Source organism: Pterocles gutturalis, unplaced genomic scaffold (assembly GCF_000699245.1).
Source record: "Pterocles gutturalis isolate BGI_N339 unplaced genomic scaffold, ASM69924v1 scaffold6630, whole genome shotgun sequence".
NCBI classification, from domain to species: Eukaryota; Metazoa; Chordata; class Aves; order Pterocliformes; family Pteroclidae; genus Pterocles; species Pterocles gutturalis.
In genome coordinates, this window is record NW_010143303.1 from 72,869 (window position 1) to 90,527 (window position 17,659).

Here is a 17,659-nt window from a genome sequence, read left to right on the forward strand (position 1 = left end):
TTTGAAGTCTTATCCACTGCACAATGCTGTTAGAAATCTTTTCTCTCTTTGCTTGCTCCTGTATATTCACTGACATGAGATTAACACATACTAATACTCTGAAAAAAGAAAAAAAAAAATCTGTATTTTAGTGTGAAACCCTAGGAACACTGTTAGAAATGGCTTAGATTTTAATTAGTGCTAGACAAGTTGAACTAAACTTGAGAAGCCTTGAAAGAAAACCACAAATAAATGCCTGTCTTAAGACTCTTATGGCTGTCAAGCCTACCACTGTTCTCTTCCCTCAATATTTGCTCTCTCTTGGTGTGAATACTGAATAATTAAGCAAGCCATTTGAGGAAGAACAAAGCTTTTTGACAAAAGTGATTTTGCCTTTTAATTTTTAGAATCAAGTATGCTGCAGGGAGTGTGAGAGCATTAATTCTGCTATTAATTTAAATTACAGAGATTCTGTAAATCTGAGTGCTGGTTCAGTCCTAGTGCAGCACTATTGCTTCATGTCAGAAGACAACAGGATTTAGTGTTCCTAAGACTACAAATTTAAGAAGTCCTGGGTCTCCCAGTAAGCTTCTGAAAATTAATGAAGCCAGGGTTAAAATCTCCAGGGAGGAAACTCCCTATGGGCAGCTAATAGGAAAACTGAGAAGGTGGACGGGACTTGGAGCTAATCTTAATCATATGCCATATACAATTGTGAAATACTATAAAAGCAAGACCTTAAACTTGCAAAAAGAGAACATAAAATACATAATCAGAACTAAGTGAGTCTCTTGCTTTATGCCCTTCTTTTTCATGCATTTAATTGTCTGTTCCTTCAAACCTTTAAAGAAAGCACTGTAAGAAAGATGGGGAACATCCCTGAAGAGCAGAGATCCTGGTGAGCATTTCTCCTGCCGTACACAACATGAGTTAAAACCCTTATTAAAACCCTCTAAGACCAAGACATCCGAGTTTCTCATACCATGGCAACACCTAAAGTTGGAACCAGATAATAAAATCAAATAAGAACCAACCAACCAAACAAAACCAAGAAAACAAGGGCTCCTTCTCCTCCAGATGTGATTTAGGAAAAAAAAATAAAAACCAAACAAGCCTGAAGAGCATTCCCCGAGGTTTGCTAGAGATGGCAGAGCCATCAGAAGAAGTCTCTAAGGCAGCTGACAGGAGGAGCGCTTGGCTCTGCCTTACGGATGCTCTTGGTCTGAGACACTCAGTACTGCCAAAATGGAAGCTTTGAGTTAAAGCTTTAAGTTTCTGGGCAACTTAAACACCACATACTTGGACAGAAACTAATAGAATTGTCATGTATCACTTCAACATCATGATTTTGAACTGAAAATTTGTTGATCTGGCCCTGCTTTTTCATAAAATGCTTTTCTATTTCAAAGCCTTACATGGACATCAATGAACGCAGTGCTGCACTCAAGTGTCTAATGCAGTAGGGCTCTGTCCACCCTGCTCCTGTCAAGCCCCTGTAAAAATGAGAGAAATCCCCCTCTGCAATGCTTTTCAGGAGCAGCAGTATCTGCTGAAAGAAAAAAAAAACATATATATATATATATAGCATTAACCACAGAAGGACACCTTCAGAACAAATCTGCTTCAACAGTGCAGTAAGCAATTACTGTAGGAGAAGTAGTTTCTTCAGATAATTAGATACTTAAAAATTGAAGTTGCTCGTGTTTATATAAGCACAGAAATTATAGACAGAATTACGCAAACAAATCTATCATGGACCATGAGCTCCTGTCATGTTGCTAATGAAGGTAGAAAGCTGCAATCTTTATTTCTCTAATGACCACACTAACAAACCAATTTTTATTTTTAGTGTTGCACATTTCCCTTCCCCCATTTCTTTTTCTCTCAGTATCAGTTTATAGTGACAAATCCTTTCAGGAGACAAAGAGGATGAGAGAGCCTCGAAGTAACGCTCTTCAATTATGCTGACACCTGAATGATTAAATTAAGAAAAAATTCAGTATTTCATTGTCAATTTGACTCTGTTTTCTACCTAAACAAATTTATGGACTCTGTTAAGGCACATTTTGTCTTCACTTAAAATTTGTTTCAGAGATGCATTAAAGAGACGATTACCTCTTTATCCTTACTGGGAGCTGTAAAGACTAATAATGCAGCACTCCATCATCTTTCCTTCAAGACAAACATTTGCTGTTTACAGAATCTCCATGTATACTCATTAAGAAAGGACTCTGCATTCAAGCAGTGTTCAGATATATTCTTTCCTTACACAACAACTTCCTTTTGCCAAAGGAACCACCAATTATTCTGCTTTTAGCAAAAAGCAGACATTTCCCATACAAGCTGAGCCTTCCCGTGCTATCCAGGCACGGAAACAAGTTCTAATGCCAACACTTGTTGATTCTCGAATATATGAGAAATCCTCAAATCATCACATTAATTGCAGGAATTAAAGACCATCCAATTTTGCCAAATACCATCTTAATTTCTTTAGAAATACTATAGTGTAAACTTTTGACTGGAAAATTTTTTCAACCTAATACTATAGGTCTTAGCTTTCATCTCCTCAAAAGATGGTCTTCATTACTGATGCTGAACACACGCCACAGCTTTTTACCCTAGAACTGTGTGATCAACCAAGCTCACTGCCTTTTAGAACTACGGCCCAAGCGAGAATCTAAATATTATTTTATCCATAGAATTGCTGTTGTGCTATGAAATTATCTGGAATGCATGAGGCAGACATACAACAATGAACCAAAGCAGGAAAAAAATCATGTAATTTGTTGCAGATTGTTAATTTGTAAGCGCCAATAAGAACAGTTGCTTATCCCAAAGTAATACTCGTGTACTTATACAGCTCGCATTTATGAAGCACTTTAAAGATGAAAAATCCTCAAAGCGCACAGCACTTGCTCTAATGAAAGCAAATAAAGAAACACAGATATAAAATAACACATTGCTGATTTTTTCTACCATGATAAAACACGAATCGTTACTGATTTATCACCAATGTATCTCTATTTTTCTATTCAAACACAACCAGGATTGAAAGCTTTTGACACTACTAATATAGAGATAATTACTGAAGAACGAAATACTGATGATGCCAGACATTAAATTTATAGAGCACTGCTAGATGAGAACGCAAAACCAGTATTTTCTTCTGTGTGCTTACAGAACTGAGCATTTCCCAGTATCTTAAGTATCATCTGGTATGGACTGCAGAAATGAGTTAACAGCAACAGAACCAAGCAGTTTGAAAAATGAGCTCACTGTTTTTGAGAACGGCTGCCTGAACACATCCTAATAACTCACCTACCGCATTCTACGCATGCCACGGTGTGACAGACACCGGCTTGACCCTGTCCCCGCTCAGTCAATGGCAACGCTTCGAAAAACCTTGAATTGCGTGGGGGTGGACACAAGGATGAAGATAATGAAGAAGAGCAACAATACTATGTATCTGACTGAAATACAAGTATTTCTGTTTACAGACCGTGCTTTCATGCTGTGAAATAAGACATTTTGGCTTGAAAAGAAACAAATGTAATTCAAACAGCAGAGGTTTTTTATAAAATTTTCATGGACAACTCTTTGTACCAGGCTTCTGCCAGAAATGGGTCACTTACGTTCTCACAGAAACCAACACTTAAGGAAAAAAAAGTAAGAACAAACAAGTTAAATAAACACACAAAAAAAGTTATCTTCCTTTTCTCCAAATGATTTATTGCTGCCAGAGCTCTAATCTAATTTTAGGTGAGCTCATCTTTTTTTTTCTGTTCTGGAGCCATTTTAACTCAATATTGCTCTCCTTCCAGAGCCACGAGAGAGCACAAGCTCCCTGAGCCACCACAGCTGCTGTGCTGACATTTTACTTTAGCTGTTTGCTGGAAAAGTCATCAATATCGCTCTGCTCCCGAGGAGACCTTTTCTAAGAAAAATGAAAACAAATTGCTTGCATTAGATCAAACTTTGACCTCTGCAGCCTGACGTGGGGGGAAAGGAAGACCTGAACTCCTGGCTGCTGCTTTGAAAGCTTCCAAAAACCTCCTCTAAGCAGGCAAACTTTTTCCTTTTAATATTTTCTGGGCTGCCGCCCTGTTCCCACTGCTGTACAAGCCAGGTGGCAGGTACCAGCAGCCAGCCTGCAGCCATCCTCTCTCCAAAGCAGCAGCAAGGGTTGCGAGGTCTTTAGGGAAAACATTTCAGAAATCAACTTTTCATCCGCTTCCTTCCCCATCTGTTCCAACCTTTCCATCCCCCATATTCCTAACCTGCGCTATTCTCCTTCATGTCTTCGTGTTCCTGCCCAGCCTGCTCACCTGAAGCTATGTCTGCACGGGAAGGGAAACTGCAATTGGAAACGCTTGTATGTTGATTGTTTTTTTCAGTAGTGTACAAGTTTCTAGAAAGATTTAAACGGGGTTTTTTGGTGTTTTTGTGGTTTGTTTTTTTAAAACTGGTTTCTGAAGGAAAAATGAGCATCATTACTCTGCCAGTTTTCCCTCAAATAACCCTCAGAGTATCTTTTTGAGCTTTCAATCTAATTTCTTTCGCAGTTGACAGAGAGATGGAAGCTGCAAACACACGACATTTCTAAAGTGGCTTGAAAAGAGGCAAGGAGCACCCCAGCTCACCTCCTTCCCGTCAAAAAGCTGCGTTACGAGCTTGCAGTCATTTGCTCCGTTTAGGTGCCACCAGTCACCTTGCTGTGGTGTCAGTCTCCTGACCAGCAAACAGCTACCGGACATTGAAGAGCTGCCAAAAGAGATGAGGATTCTGCAGGTGGGCTGAGGCCACACGAGGAGCAAAAATGTACATGTGTGGGCAGGCTGATGGGAAGAAAAGCAGACGCAGTGACACTGGGCATGAAACCGTCACTGAATCAGTTGGTTTTTTAGTGTCTCAGTGCTCACAGTGAACTCCTGCAATAAATCTGCAGCATAATAAATAAATAATAAATAAAATACTTTCCTATACTTTAATTTCTCTTTTATATGAGTACAAATAATGTGACATTTTGGAAAGCTAGTTATTTTCCAAATGCCAAGGAATGCAGTGGAACATAAATTCACATGATCCTTACACCATCTCCAATAAAAGATCTGTAGGAAACTCTAAGCTGCTTCCTGGCATGCCTAGCACACCCTCGGACAGGATGGATGTGAGTCCGAAGGGATGAACCACCTCGAGGAATCTGTTCTCAGCCAAGTCTCAAGCTCTGAGAATAGCTAAATGCTTCAAATTCACTGCCACAGCAGGGAGTCTAAGCTGCAGTCACAATGTTTTCATTTTTAAAGAGATAAGAATAATGTTTCCAGCCGAGCAGGCAGCTGAAAGAGTGAATTAAAAGGCAAAGACTGATGTGCTAGAGGTTTTACACAAACTCCTTGAGTCATGTTTTCCAAACATGTATGGAAAATGACACAGTAAACAAAGAAACAAAATCAGCATTTGCATCTCTGCACTGTCTGTACTCAAACAGAACAGCTCCTGTGCTACAACATATTTTTATTTAAACTAGGATGTCCTCAAGATCAAATAGCTGGACCTTCTCCAGAACATCCCTTAAGTGTTTCAGACCATCTCTTATGCACTTCATTTACCATAATCTCCACTATGCTATAGATGTGGCATTAAACTGATAGATATGGTTTTATAACAACACAGGAGACCCAGATAATATCATCTAAGTTGATCTGCACTCAGGTTCAAAGACCCACCATATAGAGATAATAAATACAGTACCAGACGGTCAGGCAGGAGAAGCCAGAAGAGACAGATGACCTTTATGCAATATCTCACCCCTTTCTCTCTCAGGAATATATAAATGCAAAGTTATGAAAGCAGATACAGCCAGCCACCGTGACACTGACCAAGACAACACTGATTTTATTATAGCATAGAACAGCTTAAAAAAAAAAAAAAAGTAACCAGTTACTCAGTTCTAGCTGTGCTTGCTGTGTCTTTGTTTCCCTGAGCGCCCGAGAGAGTGCGAACAAAATTACCAGCAGTCACCTTACAGAGACAGGTTGACAGGCTGGAAGAACCAGTAAGTCCTGTTCATGTCTCACATCTGGGCTCTTGACTTGCCTCTTAAAAGGCCTTTGTATCAATGCCTTTGCAGGGAACCTGCTTTGCCGTTCAGAAGGGTTTCCGCCAAACCCAGAGAGCAAGATGAATGCTTTGTCCTACCTGCACGTCTGTAACTGCAAGCCCATCTTGGAGTTACGGTTTGAGACACCCTATGAGGTGTGCACTAAAGAAACACACAATCAACAACTTAACATCTCCCAAAACAGCAGAACTGTTTATTCCCTTGAAATGTGACGACCCTTTAATGAGCACAACCCCTGCCTCCCCCAAACTCAAGTCTATGTCCCTCTTCCTCTGGTGCCATCAGGAGTGGTGTGACACAGCAGGAAAAGAGACCGGTTCACTGTGAGACCTGCTACTCACTCTCTTACAGTGTAACGGCCCCCCTTCCAGCTGCACGTCGCTACGGGGAGCTGGTCCTGATGGGCACACAGACCACCTTGCCATTCCTTGGGCTCAGGGAGAGCAGAAGGGCGTGATGGAGCACAACCGGCCCCTTCTGCATCACACTGTCCACCATATACAGTCCTACAAACACCTGGGGAGTTTGCATGATGAAAGACATGTTGGCTTGAACATGCAACGTGACCACTCAACACCAGTTCCCTCCTGGCTCTCTCTGTGCCCTGTCATGTGGAGTGTGGACCCTGAGGACACAGCACCATGTGCAGGACAGCAGTGGTGGAGAACACAACCTCTGTTCTTCCATTGCTCCATATCTCCATGCTTCTCAATTCGTCATTTTCACTGTATTTTCAAAGAGAGCAGCGACCAGCTTTCTCCTGTGCTGTTCAAATTCAAAATTCACCCACAACCAACAGATTTCACCAGCAAAGGCCCTGCAAGCAGTTGAAGAAATAAGTACCAGATGGAAATACCTGCTTGCTGTGCAGTTTGTGGGATCTGTTGACTCCGCTGTGCATTGTACTGAACCGAGGCAATGGGTCTGTACTGCTGAGTTGTTGAGGTAGGGTACTGACCAGATGGGTAATAATACACTGGCATCTGCAAAGAAAGAGAACAGCAGGCTCTCAAGCTCAGATATTTACAAAATAAAACAAAACTGGAAGGGCAGCAAGAGCTCAAGTCAAGCATATTAGTGATAACAGTAATAAAGGTAAGAGGTTTGTGTTGTGTCTCTTCAAGAACTTCTGCTTGTTTCCAGCTTTGCTAGGAAAAGGTCTATCAGTATCCAAATCTCTTCTCAGATACTTCAAGAAACAGAAGAAAAAGAATTTTAATTGAAAGACAAAAACATACAGAATGCATGAAAAGTTACATGCATATACCAAAGAAATCAAAGTAAATATCAACAGCTGCAGAAAAATGGATGCAAACAACAGCTTCCACATTAACATAGTGTACTATAGACAACGTGTTGAATCATTAAACCAACTCTGGAGAAAATACTCAATTTGAAGAGAAGAATGGCCTGGAGTAAAAATATATAGAAGCGGGATAGAGGGAAAGATGGAGTGTGTGTGCCCTTAACACTCATAAGACACCATGATTAAATTAATGCTTTTGTTTAACAGCTACATCTTTCCTTACATGAGCGTTTCCCTGTAAAGCCTCTTTTGCGCTTCGTGGTAGTAAAATTACAGTTAAAAAAACCCAACTATACTTGTTTTATTGCAAGAGCTGAGGGTAGGCATTGAGTCAGCAAGTTCTGCTTGGTGGGCTTCTTTTTTCTATTATTATTGTCATTCTAGAGCAGCATGTACTACATCCCCTTGTCACATGGGAACATGGAAGTTTGAGGGTGAGCGGAGCTACAGATTGTTCCTATACATGCTATACCACCGTTACTGAGACATTTGAGCTGAACTGCTTTCAGCTGACCCTTGGCAAGTTCAAAGCACTAAAAATTTTTTATTTGCAGCTGCAGTGGATGCTGTAAGTACCTGACAGAGTCTGGCAGCATACGATAACAAACTGCAGAGTGACACAGGCTTGGGAGAACATTGGTCCTTTCGTAACTTCTACCACATCTGTCAGCATTTCTTTATAAAACATACAATTTTTCTTTTTCTCTCCATTGTGTGTAGCATTTATCCTACTTGGACATATGCAGAGTCAAACCAAATGCTTTTGGTTTTTTTTTCATGCAAAAATAAGAACTATTTTTGTCACTTTTATTTGCATGGAGGAAGCGTTCCTGGAACCTGATCACCCATATAGTACGAGGTAACTGCATCCTTTTGTACACTGCTAGGACCTCATAAGTGAGATTAAAAATCTTCCTAGAGATCATGTCAGATGAGAAAGAATACAGGTGCAAAAGTCTAGGCAAGAAGCGGGTATGGATGGCTAATTGGGCAAGTAGAAGACTACTGAATGGGTAACTGGTGGGAAAAGCATCAGGATCAACAAAGCCGGACTTAGTGTTGCTGGTGAAGTGAACCCCCCCAGACTGACTGACAGTCAGTATCACCTGTCATTCATTCTTCAAGGTCTATTAATTTTCTTTTCAATCAATGGAAATCGCCTCCCCTTCCTCCCCTGGTAATATCAGCCAGACTCACATACCAAAAAAACCAGAACGTTCGATTGGAAAATGTTGTAACCTATCCTCCCTCCAGATAATACCAAGTGACACCTGATGGCTCCAGCCTGCCCTCAAGTCATTTGTTTTGTTAGAGACTAAAGGAACAAAAGCAAAATGCATAGACAAAACCATGATGAATTTGTTTCTCTGCAAAGAAAAGCCACAAAGTACAGGAAAGTTGACCCAGACACATTTAAACATAATAGCAGTGTAAATCATGGATCAGGCAAGTTTAGTGTGATAAACTCATCTTGTGGAAACCTGCTTGCTCTCAGCAAGACTCTACAACAAGAGACTTGAGAGAAGCAAGAAGACTCAGCCTAAGTGAAGTCAATGCAAATAGTTGATCCTGCCTTCAAGCAGGGGAATAGAGTAGACATCCTCTCAAAAATCCTTTATTTTCTATTACCGTATTCTACAAATTAAAGAATATTAAAACCCTGTGGAAATAACTCTCATTTCTCCTGGCAGCAGCTTAATCTCACTTAAATAATTTAAATTTATTGGATTTAACCTCAACTTCCTCATTTTCCTTCTGCAGACAAGCCCCTAGATATTTGAAAATACACAAGCGTATAAGAACAATGTGAATTATCTCTTGTGGAAAGATTCTGTAGGTATTAACTTTAAAACATAGCCCAAGGAATACAGGTTTTGAAGTAAGGTTTGTAGTTGAACATGCTTAGCACAGAAACATACATGTACACTGAAACATTCAGAGTAATTTGGAAACACACATTTATTTTTATCACACAGATGAGAGCTCAGAGTTCATCAAGGGGTTTTCTCCCTTTCAGTGCTGCTAACGTTATGGCTAATGGCAGCTACAGCTGCATAAGTGGGAATGAAGACAACAGAAACCACAGTGATGTATGGACACATGGAGGTACCATCTCTTCACACTATATAACTGACTGGGATCAGTCATTCTTCAAGGTTTTTTCTCTTCCCCCTCCACCCCCATAACAATTACAATAACAGTAACAACCAATAATGGCCTGTGTACAACAACTGTAGGATGTCCTTCAATATCATTTCCTGAGATCATCAAGGAAATACCCATTCACTTGCAGTGACTCCTCAACCTTCTTCATATCAAGTTTCCTAGAAGAGACATGCTATGAATAAAGATTTTGTCTTAGGGCAGCTATGGACTCTCTAGGAAGAGGCTTCTGCAAAGAGACAGCTAAAATTAATGATGACACAAAATTAATTCAGGTGAAAAATCCCTCAACGTGTGTATTACTTCTCCAAGCCTCTCCAAGAATTCATGCATTCTCATTTTTGGGCATCATTTGTTCTGTATACCTTCCAGAAAGAATGAGTTAGAGGTGACAGTACGTAACTTTTAAGGGAGTATATCCTCTCCCGTTGGCATAGTACTTGGAGTTTTCCCATTTCTCCATTTGCAGAGGCAGAGCAATGACAAGCACCATTAACAGAGTGCTGCAAAAACCCACTGTGGACCCTGGACCTGTAAGTGCTATAGAAGAACCACTGGAAAGAGAAGAAAATTGAAAATAGAAGAGAATAGAGAAAGTAAAGATGTACATTTGCTATCTGTGATACAGAAAGCAAATAGGCATTTGCTGCTAAAAGTCCCTTTCAACAGAGCCAGACTAATGGTTGGGAGTTTGGTGTGGGGTTTGTTTTTTCGGTTTTGTTGGGTTTTTTTTTCCCAGCTGGCTGAACAAAGACAGATCATTATTTTCAGGTTAATAAATCATGACTCTGTTATCAAGCTGGGCAATAGCTATAATAAAAGAAGCATCAAAAGAAACGCAAGGGGTCCTCTCACCAGTTCTTAGGCATGTCATTTCCAACTCAGTCTGCTTCTGCTTTGACACAAACTGGGAAAGAGAATATTGGAGAGCAGTGGTAGAACCACGTTTAATTGAACTGTAATACAGAAGCTAATAATTTAAATGCAATACAATTGGGTTTGTAGGCTTGGAGAGCATTTCCTTCTCCTCTTTCCAGCTCCCAAAGGAAACGATCATACCCACAAGACCTCCACCCGAGTTTTCACTGCTATTTTCAACAGCACACAGGGCACCACAGCCATCCTACTAGAACTTTATCAGCAGTGCATTTACAGGAACTAATTAGCCATTAGAGTCAAGCCTCTTCTTTACTCATATAAATTCAATAGGAATATTTGAGATATAGAAGTGCCGTTACATTGATCGCATTGCAATGATTAATGCATCACATAATGTTATGCATGCATTACAATCTTTATTGCTCTTTTCTCTTTTTTTTTTTTAAGCCTGCCTCAGACCACCTGCTTTGGAATCCAAGAGCAGCCTTACTATGGCATCTAAGCCCAACAGAGCGACAAGTGATTCAGATTGCCAATAGCCACTGCTACAGTGAAGTTTTGCCACAGGCAGGACAGAGAGTCAGGTTCCAGTTGCTCTGCACAGAAAGCTGAGCTGTTAGGGCAGAGGAACTCCTAATTCCCAAGGCCTCACTCAGCTTTTTATAAGAGAGATCCCCTATTTGCCATATACATGCTACAAGTAGTACCCAAACCAACATGCCACATTCTAGAGCTGAAAAGAATGAATTAAAAACTTGCATCATCAATTAGAAGTTCCCATCTGTGCATCTGACAAGGATTTTTTTGGAATAGTGACAAGCTGGAGACAAATGATGCACAGTCCAGTAGATGCAGAGGAAGCCGACAGTGCCGAGATTCTCACCTTTCTACACCCCCTCGAGGACAAACCATTCCCCAGTGAAATCACTGAAGTTGCTGAAAACCCAAAAGAGCTTTTTCTGCCCTTGGTAACTTTCCTCTTTGTCACAACATAGGAGAAAAGTGCCTGTACGTACCGTATTTGGGGTACGGACAGACACACAGTGGCCGTTAGACACACCAGTACGGTACTGGTTCCACAGCAGCCTATATATGAAAAGGCACCTCCTCATCACTTGTCCTCTGAAGAAGACCCCAGGGTGGGATGCAAAGCTGGTCTCACCTGAGGAGGGAGAGGAGGTGGACCGGGGTCCCCAGGTAGCATGATGCTACACCCCTTTTGCTCCCACAGCAAACACTGGCTGGTAAATGCATCAGTTCACCTGCTGCGGTGACAGCTTGTAAAATGGGAGGTGCCCACATTTATCTGGTTCACTAGAAGTGTCACGAGGTTTGATTAAATGATGCTTGAAAACTTTGAGGGCACCAGGGGGGTGAATATGAGAAGAGAAGCCTGGACAGCCTCTGCTTAGGAAATACATTCTAAGTAGGGAGATGGATTCATCAGGGGATTCTGCTCTTCAGGTTGGTTTTTCCTTCCTAATGTTTTAAAAAAATCACATTATATTGAACACTTCATCTCCTTAATTATTTTTTGCAAGCCATCTCTCAGAAAAAATGGCTGCATAGTTTCTAACTACAGAAACTATGGCTGTCACAGTCCTCTATGGGATGGGAGCATTCAGGGGTCTTCAGATTTCTTTTATTGTTAATTAGTGATCTCTAGCCCACTGAAAACATAACAGTATAAATTCTTCATTACTGTCACAATACAGAATCCCATTAACAAACACAAATGGAGATTTGCAGTAAGAAGTGGCAAAAAAAACCAAAACAGTACGGTTAACACTACTTATACATTAAAAGAATTGTGAATTTTTTTTACTTTATTTTTTTATATATTTTCTTCCAGAGGATAAAATGAAAATAAGGTAAATACTATTAATACCATTTTAAAGTAGAGTTTAAATGAAGTTACCTATAACTGGATAAAGAAATTTGGCTTTTTAAAGTGTATGCCTCGAAAATGGGCCAGAAAGTCATCTGTGCATTTTACTTCTTGACAGTAATCACTTTCAATATTCTGTAAAGGCACCCAGGAGACAAGTAGGGATGTTTGGTAGTGAACAGTAAAACATAATCAGTCTTCAGGAAGACAGTTAAAGTTACTGATCTGTGACATCTCACATGTTCAAGTCAATTAAATATGATTAACGACTACCTGGGCTGATATGCGTGTTGCTCTTTTGGTATATAGACAGGGAAAAAGGACTACGGATATTTACTCACCCTCCTCCTTCATATTCATGTGCAGAAGTGTCCTGGAGTATGAACATACATTCAGAAAATGGTTTGAGGATAGGGAAGGAATTGCTGAAACCCAGGAAACGACAGAGGCTTTTCAAGTTTCCTGCTGCCTAAAAAAAATCTGCTAAGCTTTTTACCAGCAGAAAAAAAAAAAATATCTAGAGTCTGATTTTTTTTTTTTTTTTAATATTCTCTATGATGTTATAACGCGCACCAAGCCAAACTGGTAGCAAAGGTTTTGCCTACCTGAGCAGGCGGTGGCGGTTGTTGCACGAAGCCCTGGGGCGGTGGCGGCGGTGGCTGCAGCACTTGCTGGGATACTGGTGGACCTGAACCTGTAAAACCTCCCGGGGGAAGCTGCTGACTTGGGGAAGCCATAATGTAACCCGGCTGCTGGGCAGGCTGCTGCAGCAGAGGCGACGGGTAGACAGGTCCGGAAGGCGAATCAGGGTTGTCTCCTGATGACTGACGACTTAAACTCATCTGGTTAAACTGGGCTGTCATGTCATCTCGCTGCAGGGCAGAAGGTGATAGGAAATGATGTAGACATGATGCCTGCGGCAGACACGCAAATTAGCAAAATAAAACAGTGTTCCAACGGAACAGGAGAGGGAAAGGAATCACTCAGCTCAAAAGCATGCCAAACTTTGCATGGATATTTAAAAAAATGGAAGCAATTAACATGAAAATCGATATAAATGCTTTGACAAAGACTTCCAAACTGCAAGGTGAACAGCATCGCTGGGTACAGAAGCCAATCGTTTTGGCTTTTACCCTTCCCCCATCTTTTTATTCCAAAAAGACAAGCGAACTTTAAAGTGTTCAAAAGACATTTAAATATAAAGGGCAGGAATATAATGTTATGAATACCTCTTCTCTCAAACACAGAATTCCTCAGCCAAACACATGCTGGTAATTTCACCTGTGTCAAAATGATCTCAAGAGGAATTCAGGAAGATTCAGGTGCAGACCTTTTCCTTTTTGGACTGTTTTGAAAAATCCAGGGTTGTAAACACAGAGAAGGTAAAAAAAAAAAAAAAAAAAGCGCTAAGCCTTCAGTTGCTATTTCAAGGCTTTTTATTCAGTGTTGGAAAGAAACAAGTACTTTATTTGACTGGAGGGGGGAAAAAAATCTATGGCAGAATGAATGTACCAAATAAAGTCAATAGACCTAAGTCTCATTACACGCTGGTAATGATACAAGGATTCTAGACAGTATCTGTTCAGTCTTGCAAAAAGATCCATACTAATCAACACTCTCAAGTTTATTCTGTGAAGGTTGAAGATTTACAAATGTGGTTCTATGCATCTTCATTTGTGCCCATATCATAAGACTTTTAAATACTCCGCATTAAAATGTACTCTATGTGGCAATAAATCCACCATAAAACTCCACCGTGTGCCAATATGCAGATTACGGTCCCTTCCTTATAGCCCTCACAGCCAGGGAATAAACACTATAACAATGCTTTTCACTTAGAACATCCATGCTATTTTCTTTGTAAAAGGAGCCTTTTCGATTTTGTTCGCATCCCTGTGGCATTCATTCTCCAAAACCATCCTGCACAACGTATTTACTGGCAGGAAAATTCAAAATAGGGGAGAAAAAAAAGTTTGTTTGTGGAAATCACTGCCAGAGACTCACCCTCCCACCCTGAGAGCAGACACCATTGGCCAACATTTTAAACCCTCCTGGCAGATTTTAAGATTAACTTTACCATCATCCCACATCCATATTCAGGTACATAAGCTGACTGTCTAAATTTGTTTATTTAAAACACCAGGATATCTGTTACCTGGATGGCGAATTACCACAAGCAGTTTCTATGAGAAACTTCCCTGAGCCTGGAATATCTCTGGATTTGCACCAAGAGCTTCAAAACCCTATAATTTATACATTGTGTGTATAATGCAATGTACATTGAAGACACTAATTCAGGTGAAGTTTCACTATTAAAATGGCCACTAAAAGCATCAGCCTTCCTAAAACTATCACTAGAACAACCTGAGATGCCTGCAAGACACTTTGCAAGAGACTTAGCACTGAGATAAGCAACTTTTGTTCAGCATAGAACATTTTTTTATTGCCCTTTAAATAATACCACTCATCTACCAGGCATTAACGCCATTATTCTAGTTGCAAGGATCCATTCAGCTTTGTTTCCATCTCTTACTATAACTACGTGACATCTCTACCTTGGGAAAAAAAAATCAGTCACAAACAAGATTACCAGAGCAAGAGAGAAAAATAACCCCCCCCCCAAAAAAATCTTGTAGTGCCTCTTAAACTGTCAGCTTCATTTTACAACAGTATAATCTTAACTCTGTAAGCATCAAGCCAGATTCAGACTCCAGAAGGGCACTCTATTTATTTTTATTACACATGTCCAATGGTGCTTTGTCATGATGCAGAGCATACCACACCTGCAGCTGGTTCAGTGCTAGTCGGCTTTGGGATCAGCAGGGAATAAATCCAGGTAGTGGATTTAGGATATTGATAAAATAATATAAAATTTAAAAAATTACAATTTCTAGAGGTCTCTTCTACATTATTTGCAGACCTAAGAGGGGGATAACCCAATCTCAAATGCAAAGGAGGATTTAAATGAGGCTCTCACATGCAATGCCACTTGCAACGCTCCCCAGAGGCTCTCGGGCATACTCATGCTCACGCACCCAACTTCAAGGAAAGAAGAAAAAAAGATAAAAAAAATAAAAAATCTTTAGTACCACAGAAAACTGCTGCGTTGGAGAGACAGGCAGGAGATGCTGGGGAGGATAAGAAACTGCTGGATATTGGACTGACTGAGAAGATGGCTGCATCGCCTGAACAGGCTGCAAAATAAACACAGGGAAAGATGATAAATACAGCCTATTAGAGACAGATAACAACCACCACCTCCCTTACTGAGAACAAAGATCACAAACACAGCTCTGAAAATGCAGGTGACTTACTGCCAGCCCAAATACAAGAGGCCAGGTACTGCAATTTTAGTCTTCATGTCAGCCTTATACCAAACAACCCTTTCTTACAGATTTTCCTGTCTACCTTCATATATTTGATGACTGATAGATTAAATAAAGCCACAGCTACACCTTCTTATTACTGATGTAAGGCAAAGCCAAATTATGATTCTACATTTAATTTGCAGAGATAAAATGGAAGAGCAGCACGGTGTAAGAGTATATTTGAATTCTGCTGATAATGACTGATTTAACTCCGTGTGTGTCATAGGCAGAGGAATAATGATTTTAAAGCTGCTTTGGCAGAACACAATAGCTAAAAAAAAAACAATTTACAAAGAACAGGCTGTGAATTAACAACAGAGGCGGGCCTGTCAGCTTGGAGCAGATGTTTATCTAAGTGAAAGAATTTTCTAGAGCATTATTACCTTGGAATAGCTTTACTATTCCTCTTGTTTTAATCTCTCATTTAACTTGAGTCTTACATAGGTTTTTTACTACCTCTATATTCTAAAACTGCTAAGACCAAATCAAGCAATAAGAGTCACAAACCCCTAAATCCCAGTAAAAATCAAAGCAACTTCACTGAATTTAAACATTGTATTTCTGGGTAACCTCGGATGAAACTCTGCCAAATTATAAACCCACAGAAGAACCATAGTAGATCTTGGCTGCTCTGTGAGTAAGCAGGACGTAGGTTTCTGGCTTGAGTAGTTTCCTCTGCCTGCTCCGGGACCACACTATCCACAAAATTCAGCTGGAACCAGACCCAAACGCTGCTGCCCATGCTCAGCCACGTCTGGCCACATGCCACAGCTGGCCCAGGGGCCAGAGAGCTGATGTACGGTGGAACCGTGCCCAGACTACGCTGCTCTTCCCCCCTCCTGACGAGGCTCCAGAGCTTCCAGCTGGGAGCAGGGTCATGGCCGGGGGCGCAGGCAGGAGAACTGCTGTCAAAAGAGACAGAGAAATGTCCCCACCTCTTTGGAGAGAATTACAGACTGCACTAGTTTGAGAAGGAATGCTCCAGCTTTCACTTACAGGTGATTTTTTGCAAAATAAATGTATGTAGATATACACCATCTGGCTTAACAGTCCTTTTCAAAATGAAACCATCCTTTAGATGGAATTGAAAAAGCAATCTTCCTTCTCCATCCATTTCATTCACGTTGAAAATACAGATCGCAGGCCCCATTGGTTTCAAAAGAAAAGAACTTCCTGACATTTTGTCTAGCTGCATCCTTCCCTCCTACCCTTCAGGTCATCCTTTGTGTCCCCAAGAGCTTCTCCTCTATTTCCACACCTACCTGTGTGACAAGGTGACTTGCCATTTGCTGCTGTGGCTGTTGAACCTGCTGAGGCTGTTGGGATGAAGGCTGCTGCTGAGACTGTCCCACCATCTGGCTCCTCATCGTCTGCTGGCCGCTGGGAGGATTGTATATTGCCGGTGTTCCGTCAGGATTTACAAACGGTTGACCTGGAACAAAAGACCCTGCCTTTGCTGAACGCTTTTCTGTATGGAACCACACAACCTCGCTTTAACTGACCTGCTACAATAGCAAAGTATTCATCGCTCTATGTCTTAGTACAGTATTAGCCAGGTTTTTTTTTGTTTTTGCAAGCAAGGCAGACATCAGATTTTTTTCAGCAGTATGACTTTCCAAGGATGGGTGGAAGGTTACCATGGCTATAAGATGATTCAGATGCTATGGTTACTAGAAGTCATTCAATGATGAATCAATTAATACTAAAATTGAATTCTGGAGCAAACACTGGAGGTAGAAAATATTCATGTACATTTTATTGCCAGGCAATAGCAGTCAGTTGTACACAACTACTCCTGACACACTGTAGTTTGTATGGAAAGGAAAAAAAAACAAACCCACCCTTGTTACTAATTTATTTACACATTCTAAGAACATAGTGCTGTACTTTTGAGAGCTGTGCCCTATGTAATTAGAGGAAGCAGCAGGCAGGGCTCATCAAGAAGGCTTTAAACT

General features: G+C 40.7%; 1 protein-coding gene across 1 annotated transcript in view; it reads right to left on the bottom strand.

Moving 5' to 3' along the window:
- Positions 1 to 17,136, bottom strand: part of LOC104469929 (cAMP-regulated phosphoprotein 21-like) — a gene marked incomplete at its 5' end in the record, with an annotated part of 41,747 nt that extends 24,611 nt beyond the window's left edge. Inside the window, 4 exons of the mRNA XM_010084676.1 lie at positions 6,957 to 7,083; positions 12,942 to 13,208; positions 15,426 to 15,530; positions 16,967 to 17,136. Coding sequence (XP_010082978.1) covers positions 6,957 to 7,083; positions 12,942 to 13,208; positions 15,426 to 15,530; positions 16,967 to 17,136 — 669 coding nt within the window. The remainder of the gene's footprint in view (positions 1 to 6,956; positions 7,084 to 12,941; positions 13,209 to 15,425; positions 15,531 to 16,966) is intronic.
- Between the last annotated feature and the right edge of the window lie 523 nt (positions 17,137 to 17,659).